The 27,658-nt window shown below is 37.2% G+C and overlaps 1 protein-coding gene across 2 annotated transcripts in view; it reads right to left on the reverse strand.

Annotated features, from left to right (window-relative positions):
* Positions 1-27,658, reverse strand: part of plxnb2b (plexin b2b) — a 156,347-nt gene that overhangs the window by 23,217 nt on the left and 105,472 nt on the right. For both annotated transcript variants that reach the window (XM_079858473.1, XM_079858472.1), the window contains 14 exons: positions 17,345-18,456; positions 16,061-16,249; positions 12,594-12,719; positions 11,942-12,042; positions 10,775-10,901; positions 10,037-10,193; positions 9,046-9,157; positions 8,531-8,642; positions 6,520-6,621; positions 5,672-5,764; positions 5,327-5,414; positions 4,851-5,014; positions 4,390-4,538; positions 610-721 (listed from right to left, as the gene is read on the reverse strand). In XM_079858473.1, coding sequence (XP_079714599.1) covers positions 610-721; positions 4,390-4,538; positions 4,851-5,014; positions 5,327-5,414; positions 5,672-5,764; positions 6,520-6,621; positions 8,531-8,642; positions 9,046-9,157; positions 10,037-10,193; positions 10,775-10,901; positions 11,942-12,042; positions 12,594-12,719; positions 16,061-16,249; positions 17,345-18,454 — 2,742 coding nt within the window. In that variant the 5' untranslated portion in view covers positions 18,455-18,456. The remainder of the gene's footprint in view (positions 1-609; positions 722-4,389; positions 4,539-4,850; positions 5,015-5,326; positions 5,415-5,671; positions 5,765-6,519; positions 6,622-8,530; positions 8,643-9,045; positions 9,158-10,036; positions 10,194-10,774; positions 10,902-11,941; positions 12,043-12,593; positions 12,720-16,060; positions 16,250-17,344; positions 18,457-27,658) is intronic.

The following is a 27,658-nucleotide window of genomic DNA, read 5'->3' on the forward strand; positions in this document are numbered from 1 at the left end:
CGGGCCTGAAAACGCAAACTTTTGAAAACGGTCTCTGTTTAAACTAGAAAAATGTGAATTTGTGTGACGTCATGCGCATGTGTATTACATGTTCAGCCTATAGGTGCGTGTGTTTCTTTACAAAGTGACATCGCCATCTACTGGCCTGGCATGCATGATTTTCGTGAAACCGTTTGAACGGGGATAATAATGATGTGCACAAGAGCTGCAAATACCCAGCAATGACAGATGTGTTCTATGCATTACCATTTCATTGTAATGATTACATAATCCCACGAAATGTATCTGCGCGCTGTCCGAGACCCGTCAGTCTGTTGAACAAACACATACCCTGAGCGTCTCCCTGCGGGACCGACTGAGACAGCCTATCTCCCTGAAAAACTGATGCAATCATTTCTGCTCAAGCCGTCAGCCGCTGATAATTGTAACTCCAGCAGGAGCATGTGACCGGTGACCACACACACCAGCCCATCTCTACACACACCAAATGCAGAGAGCTCCCGTCGACTCACACAAACAGTGGCAGCCCTCTGGATTGGATCTCAAGTGGAGTTTCACAGAATTAGTATGTGTGTAGTGCATGCTGGGTAATGGAGAATCGTGACTCACCCTGTAGGTGAAGCGGACCGTTTTTGTGGATACGCCTTTTTTTCCTCTGCCCACCTCTATTTCCACCTCTCCGGTTCTGTACAGTGTCACCGGCCCAATTTCACACACCACACTGCCAGACAAACAAACACAAACAGCCAATTATTTTTTTATACAGGTTGAAACTCTCTTCACATCCTGATAGAAATCAATAATAGAAGTGGTCTAAATATTGAAACATGTAGGCCTACATATATCTTCTGAGGAAGTCTCAGGACCAAAAAATGTTCGTCCAATCATTGCATTCGGTCCGAATCCAATGATAGGATGTCCTACCTGCCTGTCAACATATGTATTTAAGGTAACGCAGCAGAAAGATGAAAGGGAAAAAAATGGATGCTGCATTAATTGCGTTAAATATATATATATATATATATATATATATATATATATATAATTGTTATATTATGATTGTAATATATATATATATATATATATATATATATATATATATATATATATATATATATATATATATATATATATATATATATATATATATATATATATTTTACAATCATAATATAACTATTATATATATTTTATTTCTTTATATTATTATATATATTTTTTATATTTATATTTATATTTATATATATATATATATATATATATTTATACACATATACATACATATATATAAATAATAATAATAATAAAAATATATTTTTATTATTGTGCATATATATATGTATATATATATGTGCATACATATACATATACATATATATATATATATATATATATATATATATATATATATATATATATATATATATATATATATATATATATATATATGCACATATATATACACATAATAAGAAATACTATAAATAAAACAGTAAATTAATACATTTAGAAAATAAAAAAATACATGTTCTATGCTTACTAACTTAATGTTTTTACAGACTGAAGGAAGAGGTGGAATCATTTGTTTGTGGAAATCCTCAGGTCGATGAAGCTTAAGTTGTATTCAACCTGGAACATTTCTTTAACCCTTAATGGATTCTACACAAGGTCAAAATGAGCAGAAGACAAGATAACCTAAAACATGCCGAAGATATGCTATTAATTATCACCAAACCCACAGATTCCAGATTCATTACGTCTGAAATGTGCCAAATCAGAAAACTGATCTTCTGTTGCCCTGAAATCTGGACGGCAACCTCCCCAGACAGACTCCCCTGACGGTAATCTCTCCGAGAAGCTTATTTACCATTCTGAAGCCAAACTCTCCTGCTGGAAGATCCTTTTCAAACTTGCTAACAGCCAGACAAACACTCAGTCAGGCTGAACGCTCACAACAGAGTTGATAAACCCTGATGTAGAATCACTGACTCAGCCAAGCCTGACATTGCCTCATCGTTGTCTCTGAATCTACACAACATGCTCTGTATTTCAAAAACGAACAAATCTGATGTTGTTCTACAAGAGGGAACGCAAGGGCAAACTCATGCACATTTAATATTCCATGGATAGACAAACATAATACAAAACCTTGAGCAGAACATCTAAAAGATTTTCGAACAATAGAGCGTTGGCGCTTGCAACGGCAAGGTCATGGGTTCGATTCCAAGGGAAAGCAAGAACTGATAAGAATGTACATGTGTACCTTGAAATGCAATGCAAGTTGCTTTGGATATAAGCGTCTGCCAAATGCATAAATGTAAATTATTTAGATCATTCTTGAGGGGATTTTTACATGTTCGAATTCTGGGTAATTATTTTTTTATTAAGCTTTGAATGAACCAGATTTCTCAAACAGGACGTTCGCTACAAGAAAAAAAAAATCAGGCCATTTGGTACCACAGAGATCTGCACACTCAAAGTCCAGCAGGGATTTCATTTTATAACAGCTCGTTCAATACCGAACACAGTTTGTGCAAGAGTTTATGAAAAACGTCCACGTTTTTATAGGAAAAAAATGACTAAATGTTTATTTTTTGTTGTGGACTATAGGTTTATCAACAAGTATAAACCAATATATGGTCCCAAACTTGCTAACTTGTACTGAATGTAAGCTTAATTTAGGTTAAATTTGCAAACCTGTTCCTATGCTTTGCTTATTTATTTATTACACATACTTTATATACATTCATATGTCTGTACACACACACACATATATATTTTTTTGCAAACATTTTTGCATTTGTATAAATAGTTTGTTTAATTAGGTGCCAAGCACCGAAGGTGCGTAGGCACCTATTGTATCTGTTCCCGTTCTTATTATTATTCTTCCTTCTTCCGACTGGGAGTCTATGGCAGCCCATAGAACCGATTGCGGGAAAGTTGTAATGGTTTGACATTCTGATAGAGGACAGTCGCAACATTAAATACTCCAATTTTGGTGTGTCTAAGTCATTCCCTCTAGCGCCACCACCTGTCCAAAGTTGCATTCATATTTTGCTAATAACTTTTGAACCGTAAGGCCAATCAACCTTACAAATTATTTTTTCCTCTGTTTCCTGAGCTCATGACGATTCGATTGCACTCTATGACGTTTTCCTCATAAAAATATGGCCGCCATTTAGAATTTTCTGAAAAAGCTACTTTTTCGAACTCGTCCTAGACGGTTTGTCCGATTTGCACGAAAATTAAACCAGGTCATCTTCAGGCAGTGGTGACAAAAAGTTATGATTCGTCAAACCGTTTTCAATAAACGCACAAACAAATTTTATGTAGCGCTTGCAAAAACGGTCGTAAGGCTGTATCTCCGCAACGGTTTATCGTATTCAGACCAAACTTGGTACTTGTATTCATAAGCATGACCTGAGGCTACATGCTGCGTTTCGGCGCAGCGCCACCTACTGGTCCGGAGATATGAAAAAGATATGAAAAGAGTCGACTGATATCCAATTTTACCATATCGGCCATTTTGACTGTCGGCCATTATGAATGTTGTGCTAAAATGCTGTATTTTAAGAACACAAGAACGGATTGTTACAAAACTTGGTATGGGTCATCAGCACGATGCTCTGAAGGGGTGTGAGACGTTTCAAACCAGCGCCATCTTGTGGTCAAAAGTTATAACAAAATTTCCAAAAAGGCTAATAATTTTTGAATAAATCTGGCTATTGAAATGTCACTGGTCTTAATAGATTCCTTGGGTCAAGCCGAGAACATAGATACCAAATGTTCCTTATTTGGCGAACTTCCTGTCCGCCATCTTGATTTTCATTCAAAACCTACTTTTTCGAACTCCTCCTAAACCGTTTGTCCGATTTTCACCAAAATCGAGTCGTATCATCTCCAGACTGTGCCGACTAAAAGTTATGGATTTCGTGTCAATAGACTAAACCATTTTCGTATAGTTCAGCAGCAAAGTTGAGGCATGATGCCAAAAGCACTCTTCAGGCTTTATCTCTGCAATGCCTTGACATATTGACACCAAACTTTGTCATGTGTCATTTTTTTTCAGCCATTTTGCCTAAAATCCTCTTTAAATGTCTTTAATTGCTCATTGTTGCAGTTGGTCTGACACTTTCAGGCATGTCTTGTCGTCTAATTCTGCTTGGCCCCGATAATTGCTGCTTGCAGCTATATGTTTAAGTTTTTTTTTTTTTCATTTTACAGCTAGAAAAAGACAAAAGACAGTTTTTTAAACTGCATTTTTTTTGTCACAGGGTTGCAAAATTTGCGATTCTCATATTAAATGACACTTTCTGCAGATTAATAAATAAATATACATACACACATCAATCTGTTTCTAAACACTATTCATGGAAAGTGTCTACTTACCTGGTTGAGACAGAGTACCGTTCCCGCAGGTGTTTGCACGGCACTCCGGCCACGGTGATGTTTTTAATGTCGTCCCTCTGAACACCCAGGTTTGAGCCCTTAATCGTCACAGCTATTCCTCCTTTCAGCGGCCCGTATCTCGGCGTGATCTGAAATACATTATAAAAAGATCCTAATCATGGACTGCTCTGAGAAAAGACCACAGAGATGAGCTGAGATAACCAATCTCACTAAAACAACAGTAAAAAAAAAATGATTTATTTCTATTCCCATCATGATCTGAGGTTTAAATTGATTTTTACCCTCAAAATTTGAGAAAATAGGGAAAGAGAATGAGAGAAGTTGTAAATTATTGCTTGAACTTTCTGAGCTGCGTTTTGAGTATTGACGATTGTTAAAAGCACAACATGAACTTGGAAAAGGTCTCGTTTGCCCCATAAAAGCCATGATTCGGGACTCACGTCAGTGATCTGGGGGTCGGGACACTCCTCCAGCTCTTTAGAGGCACAGAGCTGGTCGTACACACACAGGCTGGTCTGCTTGCACCACACACACTGATATTTGGGGTCGGCGTTCTTACACAAGCTGCAGTCTTCACGTCCCAGAGAGCAGTTATACAGAGTGACTGAAACACAAACAAACATCATTTAAAGCCTTTATTGTGTTAAATGAGAAAATGACAGAAAGTAGCTTTAGAAAGAAATCGTTTTTTTGATTCAACATTTATTATTATACATGTATATACATATATATATTACATATGAACATTTATTGCAGCTCAGAGGTGGCATATGAAACATAGACAATATTGTCTCTAAAATATGAACTATTGATCAATATCACATTCTTCAAAATATCTTCTTTTATGTTGAAGAAAGGAAGTCGTATGAGTTTGGAACGACATGAGGGTGAGTGAAAAGCGAGTGAGAGCGATTACCACTTAGACTGCTGTCGATCTTCTTTCTCGTGTGTTTGTCTCTTACATGGAACAGAACGTTGGTCTCGTGAGCTTTGTCAAAGGAAAACTGGAAGAGAGACGAAAGGGCGAGTCAACACTGGCGGTTCTCTCCTCCACATTAAAGACTAGAGATGATTTACAGGCTGGACACTTTCCAACAGGGGGAGCTATAATCTCAAACTCCCACAAGAGCCGTTGAAGAAGTGTAGGTTGGTGAATCTTTATGTTGGTAATTGGTTGGGTATCATTTAGCAAGAGTTGTGTACAAAAATATTTACAGTACAGGAACAACATGAGGAAAAATAAAGAGAAACTGAAGCTAACCACATATCCGCTGAAAGAGTAGAAGGGTCCCGACTCTGTCTTGACATCTTCCTCAAACTTCATCAGCTCCGTCCCGATGGTGAAATCACGATCCTAATGAGTCACAATTCAGAAAACATCAACTGAAAACCCTTTGTTCACAGGTAAGAGGACTTTAAGACCCGTTTAGAGGAAAACTATAACCAGATTATGAATAGACTGCCAAAAAGAATTTACTCAATCAGTATTAGTCTCTTGTTGTCCAGAAAACATATAAAGACATCCTTAAAAAAAAGACAAACTGACTTGATGCAAAACATAATGACTTTATGACAATACATGTTGAAGTTAATTTTTTATTGCCATTTTTCATAGTTAAAAAATAAATAAGTAAATGAATAAGTGTATATAATTATACATATAATAATAATTATAATTATTATTATTGTTATTATTATTCTTGTACCTTAAAAAAAAAAATTCCAATGGATATATGATCTGAAACTAAGTCTTAATATTAGGGATGTTAACTAAGCATATTATTTTAGTGTGATTAATTAAATAAATAAAAAGTATTTTTATTATTTAAAAGAATTATCGTAATTTGGAGTCTTTTCTAAACAAATGTTAATATATGCTGATTTTATGAATTATTTAATAATACATTTTATTTGATTTATATTCTGTAAGTATCACGTATTTAATTATGCAACTTTGTTTTGGAAGACAAGATACTGACAACAAAATACTGATGGTTTATTTTATTTTTTACATTTTTATTGTATTTTTATTTATTTATTTATTTTTTATCCCTAGTGACCTTGAAGAAGACATTTACTGTTAAAAGGAGGTTGGGAAGTTTAATTCACCTTGTACGGGTCCAGATTGATGCCCTCAAAACTGATCCGGGTTTTGTGTCCAACCGGGATAAGGACGGGATCTGGGTTCTCGAAGCGTGGACAGCTCTTGTTCTAGAACACAGAAGATGGAGAAATCGGTTCTGCTGTACAGGAAAGTCCTCATCTACTGCAATCTTGTGAGCGATTCTTAATTTACATCCAACATAAATTAACGAGCGTCCATTGAAACTGGAAAAACTCATTAACCATGATGACGTGCATGAATGAAACCGTTTATTTACAGCTGAAATATATCCTCACTGACATTGGCGACTGTGTCTAATTGCATATAATCCATTTTTTCCCCATCCATTTGTTTTTTTTTTCATTTTGCTGATTCAGCTAATACGTTTCACATTAAAACTTTCTGAGTAAAGTCATTTACTTTGTGTCCACATTTCATCAGCCACGTGTGACTGTTCCAGGAAACAGCAAATATCAAACAGTGTGGAGGCCATTTCTGAAATTGCTGGCACTGGATATCAATAACTCAGCTTTATGCTCCAAGAAACGGTTTAAATAAATAAAGAAATAAAATGTCTGGACCAGTTGGACCTGGAGTTTGAAGATGAGAATCGCATGAAACTAATCAAAGCGGCCCAATCAATGGTGCTGATAGCACACATACATCACCCAGACGTTTATTCAATGTCTGCTTTTTCATACATGTCATTTTTAGCACGTTTCCTCATCTGCAATACTTTGCTAAAACACTTCCCATCTAAAGTTAGAATGACATTCAGAAGATGTTTTTATTTTTCTAACACACATTCCTGGTCTTATTGAAAGAAAAAGCTATCAAATGGATGAATAAACAACTTTTCATTTGAGATGACATCTTTAAGACAACTTGGGCAGGGAAACCAGCCAAACGCTTGTCGTAACGTAAATCATAACTTAAATTAAACAAATTAATTCAATCAAATGAACTTTTATGAGTATTTAGAACTTTCTTTTTCTTTCGAGTTCACAGAACTGACACATTTACAGTAATCTGAATTGTTTCATTGTTTTGGGTTTCATGAACTTGTTTTTTTTAATTTAGACAAACTTAATTTTAACTGAAACTGGGCTGGGATTTATTTTTCCAAACATGCTTTGCCATGGCACTCGAAAGGGAGAGTAAATGCTAAAATTAAGTGTTATATATATATTTTTTGTGCAAGATTAATCTTAAATGGGAGATTTCGTAGTGTTTCATGTTTTTCTATGCTAATTTAGAAGAGTTTATGTTATGCGTTTGTTTTTTGTTTTTTTGTGGGGGGGGGGGGGGGGGGGTGAGATACCATCATGGTGATGAGCGGAGCACAAGCTTAGTTTGAGAACAGATATATGTTAAATATCTATGTCATACTCATTCAGCAATTGATATGCTATGCTGATGCTATCAAAGCATTGTGTTACCAATTAACAAGTTAGCATTTCCTGAATTAGCTAGTTAAAGCTCACTGCAAAAAATGATCAATTGACTTTACTTAAAAAAAGGTGAAAAAATCAGTTGCCTCAAAATTATTAAGTAAATAAACTTCATGTGCAATTGAAAACATTTAATAATGTGGAATTGTCAAGTTCACATAACTTAATTTTTTCAACTTAAGTCAACTGATCACTTTTTACAGTGCAGCCACTACTAAAAATATTTAAGTTGAGATTACATGATAATTTGAAGTTCAATGAATGAACGAGCTTACTCAAATATTTTAAGCTAAGAGTAATTAAACTGTATGAGTACAAAATAAAAATCTGCCAGTTCTGCTTACTCAAACTTTAAATTTCTTAACTTAAAAATGTTGATTTAACTGTTTTGGTAACTTGTTCAATGTATACATCCCTGCTGAATTGAAGTATTCATTTCTTTCTTTCAAAACAAACTTTTGAACGGCAGTGCACGTGTGCCAACTGGGCGCGTGAAATAGACAGCTTGACTGATAAAAAGAAAGAAAATGGTGCATGCAAGCTCGTTTGACTCTCATCTCAGTACCTGTCTGGGTTTGATTATATTGGCGCCGGTTTCTGCGTCGCTCAGATCCGTGCAGGTGTGAGCCGCAATATTCCACTGACATCCCCAAGCGCTGCTCACACAGGAAGTGCATCTGCGGAGAAACACGCGCAACCATTAAACCAGAGGTTTCCAGTTAAATTTTTCATCAGTGTGTAAATGTTTGGAGTAAAAACATATAGTCCCAGTGCACTTCAAATAATACTCATTCATCAGCAATGTCCCAGAGCTCTTAAAAAACACAAGGAGAAGGGGAAAAAAGAGATGAGAGATCGACTTTCATGTGTGATGAATGAATGAGAAACGAAAGCAATTTCCTGCTCTTGGAGAAAAAAAAAACGTAAGCAAATTCAATTGCAGCTTCAGTGATGCATTACAATTTATGAGTAAACCTCATCGTTACAGATGCTAGTATTCATTATACACAGAGTGGTGTCAGCACAAAGCGGAGACACACACACACTCGCTGACAATAGAAGGCGAGACGGCAAACGTACGGTGTGTTTTCTGCTTTCCGGACTGCCGCTGCACAGTTGTAGAACTTGTATTCGCTGGACGCGACCTCCACGCTTCTGTTCACAAAGATGGAGACCGAAACCGCCACGAAATCTACACAGACACAGCAGGTCAGATTAGCCAATCATAGCAAAGGTCATCTGCACATAGATGTCTTAAAGATACAGTAGCAAAAACAACCTGAGGGTCAGCGAGAGGATAAAAAAATGGTAATGAAACACTAAATTATGATCTATCTTTGGTGTAAGAAACCTAAATAGACTAAAAGCACCATAAAAGTACATGAACTAAATTCCAAAGCTTTGCATGAGGAACAGGCTGAATTTGAACTCATATGGAGTTCACAAATCGGTCAGCTCCAGTTTTCGAGTTCACAGTCATGTGGGCTTTTTAATGGTGATTTTTGCTCTTTTTGTAGCTTGACAGATGTGGCTGAAAAAACAGGAGTGCAACAATATCTCATTTTGATTTTCCACAATAAATAACAGCATTTGAGTTTGAAAAAACATGTAAATAATAATAATAATAATAATAACAACAACATTAACTATATAATATACAGTATTTAGTAATAAATATATAAATTAATATTAATATATATATATATATATATATATTAAATTAATTTATATATATATATATATATATATATATATATATATATGAATTATTATATAATTTAATATAAATATTAATTAAAAATATATATAAAAAAAAAAAAAAAAAAAAAAAAAATTATATATATATATATATATATATATATATATATATATATATATATATATATATAGCCTAACAATAAATAAAATATTAAAATAAATATTTTTAAATAGTTCTTTATAAAATAACCAAGTATTATATACCAGTAACTACAATTATTTATAGAATAACTAACTAAAATAAACATGTAATTAAACAGTGTAAAGAGTGTGCAGAGAGTCTGATTCAGATTTGTTGTGACGAGTGACGTACCTTGGTGTGCAGGTGTCGGGGGTATATGAGACTGTTCAGGTAAACGGCAACTGATTCTGCCGTCCACCATCCTGCCGTCGCTGGGATAAGAGCCAAAGAGACAGCCGATCCGGTCGGAGTCTCTGAGGATCGGCAGCGATCGGACGTTTATCTCAACCTGAGGGACATTTGACAAACTCTGATATGAGAGAAATAAGCAGAAGAATCCTTCATTTCAATATTTGAAACCAATACATAGCATTTCCTTTTTTTTTGCCATTTTATTTTATACATATTTTAAGGAGATGACTGGTTAGGTTTGTTCCATGCAATCCAATTAAAAAATTATGGATTTATGAGGAAAATTTTGCTCTTCTCGCGTTTTAGAAAGAAGCTCAATGTGTTGAGGTGGAACTTCTAGGCTATGGCTTCATAAGATAAAATATAATACTTCTCGTCATTCCATAAGAATGTTCTTTTACAAATAACTTCTAAACATTTCTCTCAATAAAACAGCTAGAATGGTCCAGACATGCCATAATCAGAGAACGTATTGCATTGAAGTGCAAAACACAACGGCAGCACCTTTAGAACAGAATTCTAAACGTGCCATCAGCGCCCGTTGTGTTTTCACCGTCTGTTCACCAATATGGCCTCATTGTGTGGGAGTCATGCTCAGCTTTTCTCATAATCAGTGCTGAGCAGTCTGGTTTAAAAATAAGACTCTGGTAATTGTGTCCGCGACACTCAGGCTGGTACCTGCTGGGACTTCAAGCAGCTGAGATTTGGCGGGTGGAAAGAGACGATTTTCACACACTGTTGGCTTGGACTCCACAGCCACCCGTTCTTTTCCTCCGCACGACTGCACTCCGAACGCCTGGTGCATCTACACAATCAATAACGCATTAAAACAACGCTTCTCGTGCAATTAAATATGACAATATTATAATACAACACTTCAGGGAAAACAGGATTGTCTTAACAGTGCATTTTTGTATTCTGTAAATAATATAATAAGAATCATTAATCCAACTAATTAAATAAAAAAAAAGTATAAAAAAAAGTATATATATATATATATATATATATATATATATATATGTGTGTGTGTGTGTGTGTGTGTGTGTGTGTGTGAATATAAATAAATATAAAAGTATATTTAAATATATATAATATAAGAAATGTAAAAAAGTAAAAAAAGATTTATTAAATTATATACAAATAAGAGATATACACATAACATCAAAATTATTAAATATATGTAAGTATTATTCATGTTTTTTAAATTACTTATTACTTACAATAAAAACCTTAATTCAATTCAATCAAATGTAAAATAATAAAAGAAAATATTAATGTTTATATATATATATATATATATAAAATGCCGAACAATATAAAATGAATAAGAAGTGTCTGTAATAGTGAATACATATAAGAAATAAGTGATTTTTTTCAAAGAATCATTAAATTATATAAAAACAAAATATACACAAATAATCTCACAATCATTAAATATAAGCATTTAATTTTTTAGCTTTTTGTGTTTCTATCTATCATCCATCCATCCATCCATCATATATATATATATATATATATATATATACACACACACACACATCCTCAAACATTATTATTATCATGTTTTATATATATATATATATATATATATATATATATATATATATATATATATATATATATAATTTTATTTTTTTATTATTATTTATTTATTTATTTATTTTTTATACTATTTGGCAAGTACAGTGGGAATAGACAGGAACACAGTTCGAGATGGAGGAATAGGGACCCATTGCTGGATTCAAACCTTTACCTTCCATATGAGCACCAGGATGCCAAAGACAAATGCCAAGACACTATTTTAAAAATGTACAAAAAAAAACATAAAAAAAAAAACATAGGTACCTTCCCTCCAGGACACACCAGCCACAGTATGGATCTCTCTGAGTGACGCAGGTCTGGCAGTCCGTCTTCAGATGGCAGGCCTGTACGGGCACCTTCGTGATCTGCATAACCACATAATCATAAAATGCTTCAAATAAAGCTGGAATGCTGTACTGACCAATCAGCATCTAAGAATGCAACTCAAAACCAATCACAATTCAGTAGGCAAATTATAATGATGCCATCACTGTTTTAAAAAGTCACAAAAAAAACGTTAAAACCATAAAAAGTTAGGTAGTTTCTTGAAAAGTATGAAGTTTATACTGAAAAGAACTGATCTAAACAAAGCCTGTGTGTGAACATCAAGGTTCAAGCTGAATTAATTCAGCTTGGTTCAAGCTGAATTAATTACAGAAAATTACAGAGAAAACGACAAACAAGAATGATTTCAATACATCGCCGCCTCATAAACATTGCAATTACATCACTGTATGGTCATAGACTCAGCAAGACAATGCCTGCAAACTGCATTAAAAAAATTATAATGTATATTTTGGTAACAATAAAAGGCACACAAATAGGTGCAATCATGCGTTTCCAGAGGTTGAGGTGGCCATAATCAAAGAGCTACTACTGAGCACACCGTCTGTGATAAATGACTCCAGCCTCGTACCTTTTTCTCAGTGGTGATGTACAAGTGCGCCTTGGTTTTGTCAAAGAAAAGGTTCTTATTTACATAGCCGCTGGTTTTGTAGCCCGGACCGGGGTTGTACGCCTCTGGCTGGCTTGATAAATGTACCTGGGTAAAGAGAGAACAATAGAAACCCACAATTAAAGAGTCGAGCACAGGAAAGAACACATCTGTCATATTTACAGACCACACAAAACCCCCTCAGCGCACCTGAGCCACACCTGACAACACGTCAACCCTCAACTAACGGCCTACAAGCCACATAATGACCATAAAACCACAGCTCCATTCACCGGGAACTCACAAAAACCTGCATCCGGACTGGTTTTTATCCATCTATCATCGCTCAGTTTCATCTGTCTGTCCTGCACATGATCAGCTCTAACAAAGCCTTCTTATTTGAGTGTAAGAATTGGACTCAAGTTGAGAGAGCTGTTCATTATTTCTAATATAACGTCTAACAGGTTTTAGTTGTGTCTGCGGTAGCGAGGGGTTTCGTCAGTGATATCTTTTTCTCTTTCATCCCTCTGTCAGAGATTCGCCACGATCACCCACCAATTCCCTCACCTGCCAAAGCCTAAACTCCAGCTTTGTGACACGCCTGCTAATTCAGGTGTGTGACATCAGGTAGCGAGCTGCTTGTAGCGGTTCACTAATTGGTTGTCTCAAATTTCCAGAGATGTTCGTTTCCTCAACATTTCTTTAACAATGCCTAACATTCTGCTCTTGTTCCACGTCCTCCTACGGACTGTCAATTTTTGGTTATTTTTACATTGTGGAAAAGTTAGTTTAAAGGGTTAGTTCACCCAAAAATGAGTATCGTGTCATTTACTCGTCCTCATGTTGTTCTCATGTCATTTACTCATTCTCATGTACTTGTCCTCATTGTGTCATTTACTCGTCCTCACTGTGTCATTTACTCGTCCTCATGTACTTGTCCTAATTGTGTCATTTACTTGTCCTCACTGTCCTCACTGTGTCATTTACTCGTCCTTACTGTGTCATTTACTCGTCCTCATGTACTTGTCCTCACTGTGTCATTTACTCGTCCTCACTGTGTCATTTACTCGTCCTCATGTACTTGTCCTCATTGTGTCAGATACTCGTCCTCGTTGTGTCACTTAATCGTAATCACTGTGTCATTTACTCGTCCTCATTTACTTGTCCTCATTGTGATTTACTCTACCTCATGTTCTCATGTCATTTACTCGTCATCAGGTACTCGTCCTCACTGTGTCATTTACTCGTCCTCATTGTGATTTACTCGTCCTCATGTTGTTCTCCTGTCATTTACTCATCCTCATGTACTCGTCCTCATTGTGATTTACTCATCCTCATGTTGTTCTCCTGTCATTTACTCATCCTCATGTACTTGTCCTCACTGTGTCATTTACTCGTCCTCACTGTGTCATTTACTCGTCCTCATGTACTTGTCCTCATTGTGTCATTTACTCGTCCTCACTGTGTCATTTACTCGTCCTTACTGTGTCATTTACTCGTCCTCACTGTGTCATTTACTCGTCCTCACTGTGTCATTTACTCATCCTCATGTACTTGTCCTCACTGTGTCATTTACTCGTCCTCACTGTGTCATTTACTCGTCCTCATGTACTTGTCCTCACTGTGTCATTTACTCGTCCTTACTGTGTCATTTACTCGTCCTCATGTACTTGTCCTCATTGTGTCATTTACTCGTCCTCACTGTGTAATTTACTCGTCCTCACTGTGTCATTTACTCGTCCTCATGTACTTGTCCTAATTGTGTCATTTACTCGTCCTCACTGTGTCATTTACTCGTCCTCATGTACTTGTCCTAATTGTGTCATTTACTCGTCCTCACTGTCCTCACTGTGTCATTTACTCGTCCTCATGTACTTGTCCTAATTGTGTCATTTACTCGTCCTCACTGTCCTCACTGTGTCATTTATTCGTCCTCACTGTGTCATTAACTCGTCCTCACTGTGTCATTTACTAGTCCTCATGTACTTGTCCTAATTGTGTCATTTACTCGTCCTCACTGTCCTCACTGTGTCATTTACTCGTCCTCATGTACTTGTCCTAATTGTGTCATTTACTCGTCCTCACTGTCCTCACTGTGTCATTTACTCGTCCTCATGTACTTGTCCTCATTGTGATTTACTCTACCTCATGTTGTTCTCATGTCATTTACTCATCCTCATGTACTCGTCCTCATTGTGTCATTTACTCGTCCTCATTGTGATTTACTCGTCCTCATGTTGTTCTCATGTCATTTACTCGTCATCAGGTACTCGTCCTCATTGTGTCATTTACTCGTCCTCATTGTGATTTACTCGTCCTCATGTTGTTCTCCTGTCATTTACTTGTTACTCGTTTACTTGTCCTCATGTACTCGTCCTCATTGTGTCAGGTACTCATCCTCGTTGTGTCACTTACTAGTAATCACGTTGCTCTCGTGTCATTTACTCGTCATCCGGTACTCGTCCTCATTGTGTCATTTACTAGTCCTCATGTACTTGTCCTCGTGTCATTTACTCATCCTCATGTACTCGTCCTCATGCTCTTTACTGTGCAATTATAATTAATGAGGACTTTTAATATTCAACATTATTGATCTGACTCTACTGATGCTGTTGTATGAGAACTAACCTGAGCTGGACGGTGACATTTTTTGCAGAACTGCTTTATAGATGAAATTAACTTAATAGTTGATGATCTTTACAACCGAACTGAATCAACACTGAACTGACTTCAGCTGAACAACAGCCGAAACGCATCATTTTCCTGTTATCTTCTAATCTTTTAAGCTTCAAAAAGACACTAAAGTGTCATAAAAAAGTAAACATGACTTTTGCACAAAATTTCAAGTCTTCTGAAGTCATACAAAGTCATTTACTGATAATATTCTCCTTAAGTGAGCTGCTGCATTCAGTCAATTACAAGAACTGAATCAGATTTTTAATTTGTTTATATTTCTTAAATTCATTGTGATTCTTGTATTCATTGTAAAGCACTTTAGTCAACATCGATTGTGCTTAAATGTGCTCTATAAATAAACACAGACTGATTGATTGATAGTTTTATGATGACTTTTTGTCATTCTAAAGCTTGGCAGCAGCAGGCCTCATTTACTTTCATTATATTGAAAATAACTGAACAGAAACATTAATCATTTGTCTTCCACAGAAGACAAAGCCATACAGTACAGGTTCAGAATGACATCAGGGTGAGTAAATGTTCATTCTTGGGTAAACTATCCCTTTAAAATTAATAGTTTATAGTTCACATTCAAAAGTCATTCTGCATTGTTTTTCTTACATACAGTAACTAATGAACATCTAGAACACATTCCTACTTGCTTATAAAGCGGTACGACCTCAACTATATGGGTTATAGGGTTATAGCACCTCAGATGAAGGTTTGAGCACCTTGTGAATGTAGTTTCCTGAATTTTACAGAACTTTTCTCACCTTGATCACCTCTCCAGCATTGTGGCCCAGAAAGGCAATGGTGTGATCGTTCTCGACAGCCACGGCCACTGCGGTCAGCAGGTTCTGCCTGTTGAAGACTGGATTGGCCTTCAAGGCAAACTCCTGACGACTGGCCAACGGAGATGGAAGAAAATCAGCTCCACACTTATACTGGTTCACAATGTCTTTCTGCAAGATAGCAAAGAGTAAAGGGAAACAGACACTTAAATAAACATGAAATGTACTAAATGTACTTTTTAAATATATGTTCCTGCACTTACTGTCTTGTTAATCTTTCATCAAAATATAATTTGCTCTGACTCCAAGATATTTTTTTACAATGTCTAAATGTTTTCATGTATTTTCTTTCACTACATCACAGAAGAAAAACAGGTTGAAAAAGAGCACATTTTGTACATCTCTACTCTTTGGGTGCTGTATGTTAAGCACAAAAGTAGCAGCAGTTTTCTAAAACACCATTTTCACTGGGATAATTTCAGGACGAAATCACTCAAAAAATGTGGGGTTCTTTCAAAAGAAAGCATATAAAAAGAAAGTGTAATAGAATATATTCAGGAAAAAAAATTAAACACAGATAAGCAAGTTACATATTAGTTTATTACACTAATGTGTTTGATATATTATAGAAGTTAGCAAGCAAAACTTATCCAATATAAAGCTAAACACAATCTATTTTCATTTATATGTTTGAGGGAAAATTTCCATTTTATTATTTCCAAATAAATAAAGCAGAATGATAAAAAATTAACTTTCAAAACCATTAACTGACATTTAAATATTTGGTAGAGGCTCATAATACATACACTGTTGGGTCTATTAAAAAAGCTTAACATTGTTAGTTGTTAAGCTGCAAAGAAATACCTATCCAATGAGCTGACCCCCAATGAGCTGTGGCTCAACATTCAAACAAATACCGGCAGTGTTGCTGTTATCAGACTGCACCGCACTTTCAGAAACCCTCCACCTTCCCCAGCTCCACCTGTATAGATCTGCTACGGGGGTCATTTCATGTATGTACATGTGCAGCAGCTGCATGTCTTACATGCTCACAGCAATGTCTGTGAATGTATTGGCAGTAGCAAGTCTCGGTACTTGCTATGCAGGAGTAGCGTAGCAGATCTATTCCACCAAGACCAAATACCTTAACATTGCCATATCCATTGACATGCCAATCTCTCAGAGAGTTGTCACGACACAAATAACTTTTCAGCTCCAAAACAGGCATTTGTGTCATTGATCAGTGTTAAGAAAGCTGCTACTTACATCGTGTTTGACACATGGTTCGTCTTTACTGGATGTGTAAGGACTCTCCACAACTAATCTGTCGTCAATCTTGCCGTTGTCCGTGTAGCAAGCGGTAACGATGGCCAACAGTTTCTGGTTGATGTTTTTAAGGGGGTACATACACAGAGCTGATTCAGTGGCCCCTTCCTCTGAGCTAGCCACCACAAACAGGACTTTATCCCATTCCCTGATATTCCCATACTCTCCGGTATCAGACATGGCCTGGGCCAGCTCTTTCCCCGGCTCGGTCAAATACGCGGCCTGGACTTTATTGTAGCGATTCTTCTGGCCGCAACTAAGCTGAAGCTCCGTGTACGAATAGTAGTGATTGTCGTTCTCGCAGAGGCGCGAAACGAAAGTAAAGTTCTTGTTGTCCGTTCCACCGAGAGTGCGCGAAAAGAGGAAATAGACAAAGTTGTCATTTTTGAAGGCAAAGCGGAAGTCGTGCAGGTACTTGGGAACGAAGGGAACTGCCTGGACCGTAGACGCCTCGATGATGCTCTCGAACACGACCCAGTCGCGATAGTTCTGCACGATTCTGGTGCTGATGAGTTTTGAGCTGTCCATGCTCCCGTAGCCCTTCCCGACCAAAAAGACGTTGAATGGTTTGTCATCCAATTCGAGCGTGGCCATGACGCCCACCACTGAAACGTGCTCTTCGGTGCTGGCAGCATAAGTCCTCTCCCCTTTGCTGTCGCTGTAGTATATCTGCTCTTTGACGTTGGTGAGGTTGAGTAGAGAGCAGATTCCTCGGTATAAACTCCCACAGACTATCAGCGACCCGTTAGCCGAATGAACCAGCAACAGTTTATTGGTGTTGTTGGTGTCTTTCAGGTCTTGGCAAGTAGACACTGGAGGTGTGCAACCCCTCGCATCTTTCTTGGGCCCCGTTTCAGATCTGGCCTCAATGTTCAATGAAGAGTCCAATTGATAAATAGCATTGACCGCTCCGAGGTAAACACGCCCTGTCTGGGAGTCCCGTGCCACGTTATTGATGGGCGTGTCCGTGGAAAACTCGAGTATGGGGTTTTCGGGGGGTGCAGCGGTTACTTGTAGCACCAGTAGGACCGCTGGTAACCAGGTGGCCATTGCTGTAAAAAGAAAGAGTTTGAATTAGGATAAATGACAAAACGCAAAGTTGTGGTGTTGGTGAGTATAAAGATGTCAACCCTTTACCCACCAGCATTTTTTTATAATTTTCACAAAAGTGTCATGGCCCCCAGAATATTTTGTTGTATGAATATCTGAACATGCAATATATCAAAAGAAAGAATAGTGCCTCTGCTTTTATATATATATATATATATATATATATATATATATATATATATATATATATATATATATATATATATAACATTTTATTCTAGCTTCATGCATTCTTTTTTATCAACACTTGAATAAAAGTTTAATAAAAAAAAGCAACATTTTGAACAAAAAGCTGAGAATTTTTTTTTTCCAAAGACTACAAGGCTTTATCATTTGTTTCTGCACATTTTTTTGCCAGTGTTTTGATCCGGAGATTCAGTACTCTTTCAAGAAGATGCGTAATAGCGCCCCCCTACTATATAACAGTGAAAAAACGGAAAGCTCGAAAATGCTGTCAATGGTGGATAAACGGTGTCTTATAAAAGACAGAAAATTCCATCAATGGTAGGGAAAAAATTAATTAGTATTGCTTGCTAAGTTAGACATCACCATTACAATTGTTCATACGCTCTAGAACCCTAGAAGCCACCCAGAATACCCCAAAAACCTACTAAAACATCTTAACCTTAACCTAGAACACCCTAGAAACCACCCAGAACATCACAGAAACTCCCTAGAACATCCTACAGTAGCAACCAGCAAAATAGTCATTAACAGTGTGCACAAAGTTAAGGCACAAACACATTATGGCTACAACAGTTGGTGAAGGTCACTACAGGTTGGCTTGACCAGCGTGCTCAATCTCTCGGCCCATTCATCCCTTCGGAAAAACGTTCTTCAAATTAAAAAGCCTAACGAAGCTCAAACCTGGGCGGCTGTTTTATGATGTTAACCTGCCATTCCCTAGAGTTCCATCGACGCTGCGAAGTGATAACGCACTCGCCCTGAGGGTTGAGTTAATTTCAGCTCTCACATTCATTTACATAAAAACCCCTGCCCTTCTATTGGCAGTTTTCATCTTTTCCCCCTTCTCCCTGCTGATCACGAAGCTCATTTATTACAAATTCCATTTCTTCACGTAAATGTAGCTGCCCTTTTTAGTTCATACCCTTAAACAATTCTTTTTAATTTGGAATGGTGGCTTAAATTGGTTCGCGTTATTTGCTCTCTTTATGGGAAGTGATTTGTTATTCTTTTACTTTGTCCTAAGGACGTTTTTGCTCTTGTATGATTTGTTTCAGAACTAGTTTAGGTGGAACTCAGGTGTAGATGCAAAGTGTGACCAATCACCAATAAATCACCAATGAGATCTCTGCAATGCCTCAATTGTTTCTCCAAGACAGTAAAAGAGACGTTTGAATGTGAAAGCGTGACCAATCCTGTAAGGAAGAATAACACACTTTTTTAATGTCTCAATTGTTTCAGCTAAACAGCAAAGAGATTAAATGGACAGAAACTTGAGACATGAAAGTGCGACTGAAGCTATAGGAGAGAAAAATCACCAATGAGGCTAAACGGAAAGCAAATGGAGACTTTTGCTTCTGTGTGAATGCACGAATGACCCTGTTTGTAAAGCAATGACATCTCTGTAATATCTCGATTGTTTCTTCTGGATGGCAAACAGATTAAATTGAGGGCAAATTGAGACTTTTGCTACTGTCTGAAGAGTGGCTGACCCTGTAGGAGAGAAAAATAACAAATATGATCTCCAATCTCTCAACTGTTTGTCTCAGAAAGTTTAGAGATTAAATGGAGGGATAATTGAGACTTTTTTCCCTTGTGTCCAAAAGTGTGACTGACCCAGTAGAAATAGAAAAATATCACCAATGAGCGCAAATGGAGATTTTGCTTAAATCTTCTGATTCTCTGATTATTTCCAAGAGAAAAAGACCCTAAAAAAAATCCCATGAGTCCCCACGAGATCAATAACTTTGGACACTGATTTGAATTTTCCAATCTAAAGTCTGCTCAATATAAACTCAAACAGGTCTCATCAAAGTCTCCAAAAACCAAATGATCTGAGCTGTCCTCCACATCTTCTCTATCAACTCTTTCTGTCAACAGTTGTTTTGTGCATGTTCGAGGATTCTGAGGAGAAACATCTAAACAAAGTTGATGTTGAAATTAGAACTCCAACTTTCCTGAGCTGTGAAAGAGCAATCTATGAGCAATTGAATTTTTGCTCAGAGATTTACTATGGGATTGGGTTTAGGAGCACTATAGGAGCAAAGACCATCTCAATGCATCTGCCTGCAGGTGCTTAGAAGGAATCATATAATATTTAACCTCTAATCTAGGAAGACAAATGACAGCATTTACTAACAGCGCTAGACCTGAAAGGACATTTCAGCAGCTCTAACTCAATACTGAGCTCATGGACACAAAGGAAATGGGACGTGGACGTATAGATCAGCGACAGAGACTTCGCTTAAGAATCGCACATATATCTTCAAGGATCCAATTACCCTGACATGTGTGTTCGTAATGCAGGACAGAAGGTCAAGACACACTGGCCTGCGTCCATTAATTCTGTTATGGCCGTCAGTGCGGAGAGTAGCCTTGGAGAAAACTTAGCCGTCTGTCTCAATTAACGCAAATGACAAAATGCAGAATTCAGATCCTATTTGTTGGGGTGTTGAATTTCATGGTTAAGCAAGTAGAGGTCAATTAGTAGCGCTTGCTAGGGCAAACACTTTTACTACTATTGCCCATACTTAAGGTGTGTTCTATGAACATTAATGATAGCTCAAGCCATGCGGTTGGTTTAGGAGAGGTTAATTTTACAAGCAATCAGACTTCCAATTTCCACTTGTTGGACAATAAAACATGTAAAAAAAAAAAATCTCTTACACCATGTCCTAACCAGATTTGATGCGAAGACGCAATCTTTCAAGTTTTGTCCTAACCAGAAACCCACTAGAACACCTTAACAACCACACAGCACACACTAGAAACCACAAACCCCATAGAAAAACAACATATAAATCTCACAGAACAGCCTAGAAACCTCACAGAGCACTATAGAAACCACATAAAAAACCTAGATACCCCCCAGAAAACATTAACAACCACATAGAACACACTAGAAACCCCCAAATGAACACACCATATAAACCACGCAGAGCACCCTAGTAACCCCCTAGAAAACATTAGCAACCACACAGAACACACTAGAAACCATAAAAGCATTAGAAACTCATTTGAACACCCTAGAACTCCCCCTAGAAACACCATTTCAATCATTCAAAATACCACATTAACTCCATAGAACAGTAGCAACTATTCAAAACACCCAAGAACAGAACCCGGATGACCCGGAACACCTATCAATCATAAACACCACAAAGAACACCATAGAAATCACAGAGAACACCCTAGCAACCACACAGAACACCACATAACCCCCCATAACATCCTAGCAACACCCTAGTGATGACCTAAAACACCTAGCAATCATAGACACCACATAGAACACCATAGAAATCCCAGAGAACACCCTAGCAACCACACAGAACACCACATAACCCCCCATAACATCCTAGCAACACCCTAGTGATGACCTAAAACACCTAGCAATCATAGACACCACATAGAACACCATAGAAATCCCAGAGAACACCCTAGCAACCACACAGAACACTATAGAATCCCCCTACAACATCTTAGCAACCCCCCAGAACTCCCTAGCAATACAAGACTGATGTTTTTCACTGATGACAATGCTTTTTCATCCATGCTTAATAACCTACCATCTAAGGTCAAGCAAATAAATTTGTTGTTTTATCAAGTAAAAGCTTTGTTGTAGATGTAAATTCAATTTCACAGGACACAACATACATTCTCACTGAATAAAGTGCACACAGGTCTTATGAAAGACACTCCAAACGAACAGCTGATAACTAGGGCAAAGCAGTTTCTTGGCTGAAGGGCGGAAAAATAAAAGGCTTCGCGCTCCCTTGTTTAAGCACGATGAAAGACAAAAACCTTTTTATTAAAACATGTAGAGGGAAACTTTTCCCTGACACAAAACTTCTTCGAGAGACAGAGTCTTTATACTCTGATTAGGGTGACCGAATTCCTGCTCGGTCTCTCTCATTGTACGGCATGTAGCTTCAAACATTCATTTGCTTATGCATGCAAATCGCTCACATCCAGCCCCCAAAACCGTCTGTTGCAATACAAATTCCCTCAGATGTGCGGTTATAGGTCATCGCGTGTGGATCCGGTCTCCTGTCCCCGTGCGGCGGGCTCTTTCATCCATCACACGCGCTGTTAATCCGCCTGCTAATCCTGAAATTTGCGCAGGATCAAAGTGTTGCGGCTCGACATCACGCAATACCGGCGCAGCAGGGCTCAACACCAACCGGCTCAGCACCACTGCGGCCCACTCCATCAGGACATCGAGGCCCGACGGATAAACTCCTTTTAATTTACCTGACGACAGATACCGAATTAGCCCAGAGCAAACATGGTCTCAAAACACGTGAATAAATAATAACGAAACAACTAATGCACTAATGAAGCAAAAAAAACATCTGGAGGAATCCAAGCGGAGAGCCAGGAGTGTTAAATTATAACTGTACTGAAGAACAGAGGGGTTTACCTCCAGGAGAGAGACAGAGAGAGAGAAAAGAAGACTCATTAGCGTAGGTTTATTATTGCCTGAGAGAGATAATCCCGTTTTCTCCTCAGTCAGGCGAAGGAACAAAACCCCTTCAGCTCGGCGCTGCATCTCCAAACAGGCGTCTGCAGGAAAAACGGCCTTGTTAGATCTCGCAAGCCTTCAAGGCAAGTCCACACGTGTCTTTCACCTGCGCCACTGAAGATTACAGGACACCGTCGGGTTCAAGCTGTCAAATAAACACAAAGCCACGTCTCAAGCAGAAAGTGTGCGCGGACTCCAACACAGAATGGAGTTATTAGAGGTCTGCACAGGACTTGGACTTGTGCGTTAAAGGGCACCTATTATGCCCCTTTTTACAAAATGTAATATTGGTCTTGGGTGTCCCCAGAATGTATTTGTTATTAAGTTTTAGCACAAAATACCCCACAGTTAATTTATTATAACCATTTGAAAATGTCATTTTTGGGGCCTGTTTTAAAAGAGCTGTTTTGGTGTGTACCACCTTAAATGTAAATGAGCTGCATATCCCCGCCCTGCTGGACCCAGATGATGAAGAAACCTCGGCAGAAGAAACGCGAAATGAGAATGGACCAAGACGTCTCGGAATGGTTATTTGATACATTTATGTACTTACAAAGTTTTAATCGCGTCCCCTTTGCAATTATGGATGTGCAACACACACACACACACAGACAAATTGTGATAACGTTTTTTGAAACTACATACACACAAATACTGTGATAACGTTTGCTAAGTACAAACGAATTTATTTTTTTATTTTTTTTAAGTACAAACGAAATTATATTTATGCGAGGGGTGCTGTTGCGTCATGTTGACATTACTTGTCGTACAGGTGCTTATGTGGCAAATGTGAGAAGATGGCTATACAGAACCAGAAAACATATGCTGCAGGGAGATAGACGTTTATATACTGTCTATGGAGATAGAGCATGTATTAATTTATTTACATTTGTAATTGCTGCAAAAAATGATACGTGACATAAAACTGTCTGACGTTGTTTGTTGAGACATCCTATGATGACGGCAATAAATAGCTTTAGACGCATTTGTTGTTGAACTGGCTGACATCGATTGAAATGACTATTTGCTCAAAAATCATAAAATACACTTACTTCTTCTGGAGGTGATGTTGGATCGCGAACAGTAGGCAACGATCCACACTTGAGGATTAACTTTGACCCTCGTTCACTAAACAGTCAGTCAGAAAATGAATCTCGTATTTAGGAAGTTTAAGTGGCGCCTTTTCTTCATAAATAAAATCCATCCGCTGCGTTTTCAGTGGCTCTGATGTCAGTGAAGACTACTATATCCATTCTTACATCCCACAACAGAACACGTACATTTCTTAGGAGACATTACCGGCTGTCGTTGAAACAATGGCGATGGTGTACAGATCACCGGGGGCGGGGTAACCACAGTGTCAATCAAACCACGTCGGTGGGGCTTGCGCAATTCTACGTCACATTGCACCGAATCTGAGAACAGCTCATTCTGAGACAGTGCTTATGATTTATTGAGATTGTAAAAAAAACACTGGGTGGATTTTTATCATTCTAGGGTGGTTTTGCTCACACACTGCCAACACACATTTATGTTCAAACACCATGTAAAAGTGAATTTTGCATAATAGGTGCCCTTTAATAAAAGATGGATCATTTTTAGTTGTAGACTGATGGGTGGCAAACATGCACCAACATCATCTGAATGAAGGCAAAAACCACAAAATAAAGATAATAATAAAAAAATAAAAAAAAAATAATAATAAAAAAATAATAATAAATAAATAAAACATGATAATGAAATAATGGTATTTTTCTAGTCTGAATAAAGGTAAAAGACAACAATAATAATAATAATATTGATATAATGGTAAATACCAGGTTAATACCAAATTTACTCCAAAATAATACTAATAATACTACCGAAAAAAAGAAAGAAAAATACATTGGTAATTGACTAAAAGCAAAAGCAATAAATAAACAACTAACTAAATAAAAATAATAATAAAACACTTTCATTTTTCATTATTAATTTAAGTCCAAAGTCTGAAAAATAATAATAATAATAAAATAACATTAAATAATAATAATTATTATTATTATTATGATTATTATTATTATTATTAGATAAAAAAGTTTGTCAAGACAAACTTTGAAGTTGGCTTGAGAAAGCCTGACAAGAAAGTTTGAATAAGATTTAAATGTTTGAAGTTTGAATAAATAAATAAATAAATAAATAAATAAATAAATAAATAAATAAATAAATGGAAAAATAAATAATCTTCAAAAAAATATACTGAAATAATGGTAACTTTCTGTCTAAACAAAAACTGAAAAAAGTGAACATTTATATAAATATATGTAAATGCTAGTTAGGGTCAGGTCCTTATTAGTTTAAAACAAGGGGATGTTAGCATTGAACAGTATAGAACTAGATGAGTAATTAATGTTTGATTCGTTTTTTTAATCCATTTTCCCAGAGAATGATTGCTCGTCATCAACATTTAGGAGTCCACTATAGCATTCAGATGTTAGCTTCAAAGCCAACAGGCATGATTCCACGGTGCTTTTACCAAGAGAAAGACAGAATGACCCACAATTCTTTTCAAGAGAAAATGAAGAGCACAATAACTAAATGAAATGATGGGGCTGGATGTGGTCCTCACAGAGCCGAACAGGTCTGAAAGTGCGCAGTGAACTTCCTGTCACAGTCTCCATTGAATTTCCATATGAGTGATTATCCCGACCGGCTCTTCATTTATTTTCATTTGATGAAGCGCGCAAGCGGTTGGCCATGCCGGCCGGGCCAGCGCTGAGAGCCATTAACAGTCTGGCCTGAGGACCAGAGCGCACCTCTGCTGTGTGAGCGCTGCGCCCGTACACATTTGGGCTCATATGATGGGTTATTGTTCCTCTCAACACTGCTGCCAGCTGTTCCCACACACACACACACACACGTCTGCATGTCAGGATTGGATCCAGCACTTACTGGTCCTCTTTGCACCTTCTGGCGGAGGCGAGTGTCCGTTGGGAAACGCAGTGATTGTGTGTGGACGGCGGACACAGCTGGCCCAGGCCAAACAAGATTAAAAATGGAACGGTGGAGAGAAATTCTCCACCAATCCCATTCGATTATCCGTCCATCCTTTCATCCGTGCCTTTCTCTCTCCCTCCGATTCCTCATTTCTTTTCCCCTCATTTTTCAGTCACACCCTTCGAGCTGTTGTGACGCCACAGTGAATCTATTACACACCTTATTGTCTCTAATGAAGTAGCTTTGCATCCATTAAGTCGGTTGAAGCATGAAGCTTGATTCTTCTGCTACGGCTTCACAGAGAAGTGAGAGGAGCTGCTTTCATTTTTGGCCTTTTAGACTGATTTATTGATGGGGATGCAAAAGCCCCCCCCCCCCCCACAAAATGTAAAAATAGAAAAATAATAATAATTTTAAAAATGTAGTCCGAATAATGGCTAATAAAAGAATGAATGGATGGATGATGGTATTGTCCGGTCTGAATAAAGGCAAAAGCTCACACACACACACACACACACACACACACACACACACACACACACACACACACACACACACACACACACACACACACAAATAATAATGGTAATTTCCCAGTCTGAAAAAAAGGCAATATATACATGTATTTATATGTATATGTGCATATATATATAAATATAATATAATATAATATAATATAATATAATATAATATATATATATATAATATATACATACATACACACACACACACACACATACATATATACACACATACATATATATATATATATATATATATATATATATATATATATATATATATATATATATGTATGATGAGTTCAGATGCAAAAGCCTCTAAGTGCCATCTGAAATTTTCTTCTAAAATGAGCATTTTTTTTCAAGCTTGTATGTTTAAGTTCAGTAATTTCACTTTAATGACAATTAATAGGTTATTTTCATTGCCATTAAAGTGAAATAACTGAACATAAATATACAAGCTTGATAAAAATGATCATTCTAGAAGAAAATTTCAGATGGCACTTAGAGGCTTTTGCATCTGAAGCCTTCATATACATATATATGATATGTGTGTGTGTTCAAAATAACTTATTTTACATGACGAAAAAAAATCAAATGCCACTTATACTGTATAACTGTTAACACACGATTATTATGATGATAATTACACAATTTTCATTGCATACTGTAGGCAGTATAGAGAGTGACCGGACACAGTACACACTACTATTCCATTCCAAATACAGCAGCAGGAGATAGAGAGAGAGAAAGAGCAAGCGTTTTTGTTTGGCTTGTGAAATCAGGGTCAAAGGTCAGAGACAAGTAGTGACTGAGCTCTGAATGTGTGTGTGTGTATGTGTGTAGACTCTTCCGAACATCAGAGCGTGTCTGTAACACTTGTGTGCTTTGAATTGGCCATCAGCATCTTCAGGCAGAATGTCAACACGACGAGAGCGGGAGAAA

The sequence above is a fragment of the Squalius cephalus genome (genome assembly GCF_949319135.1).
Source record: "Squalius cephalus genome assembly, chromosome: 23".
Lineage (NCBI taxonomy): Eukaryota > Metazoa > Chordata > Actinopteri > Cypriniformes > Leuciscidae > Squalius > Squalius cephalus.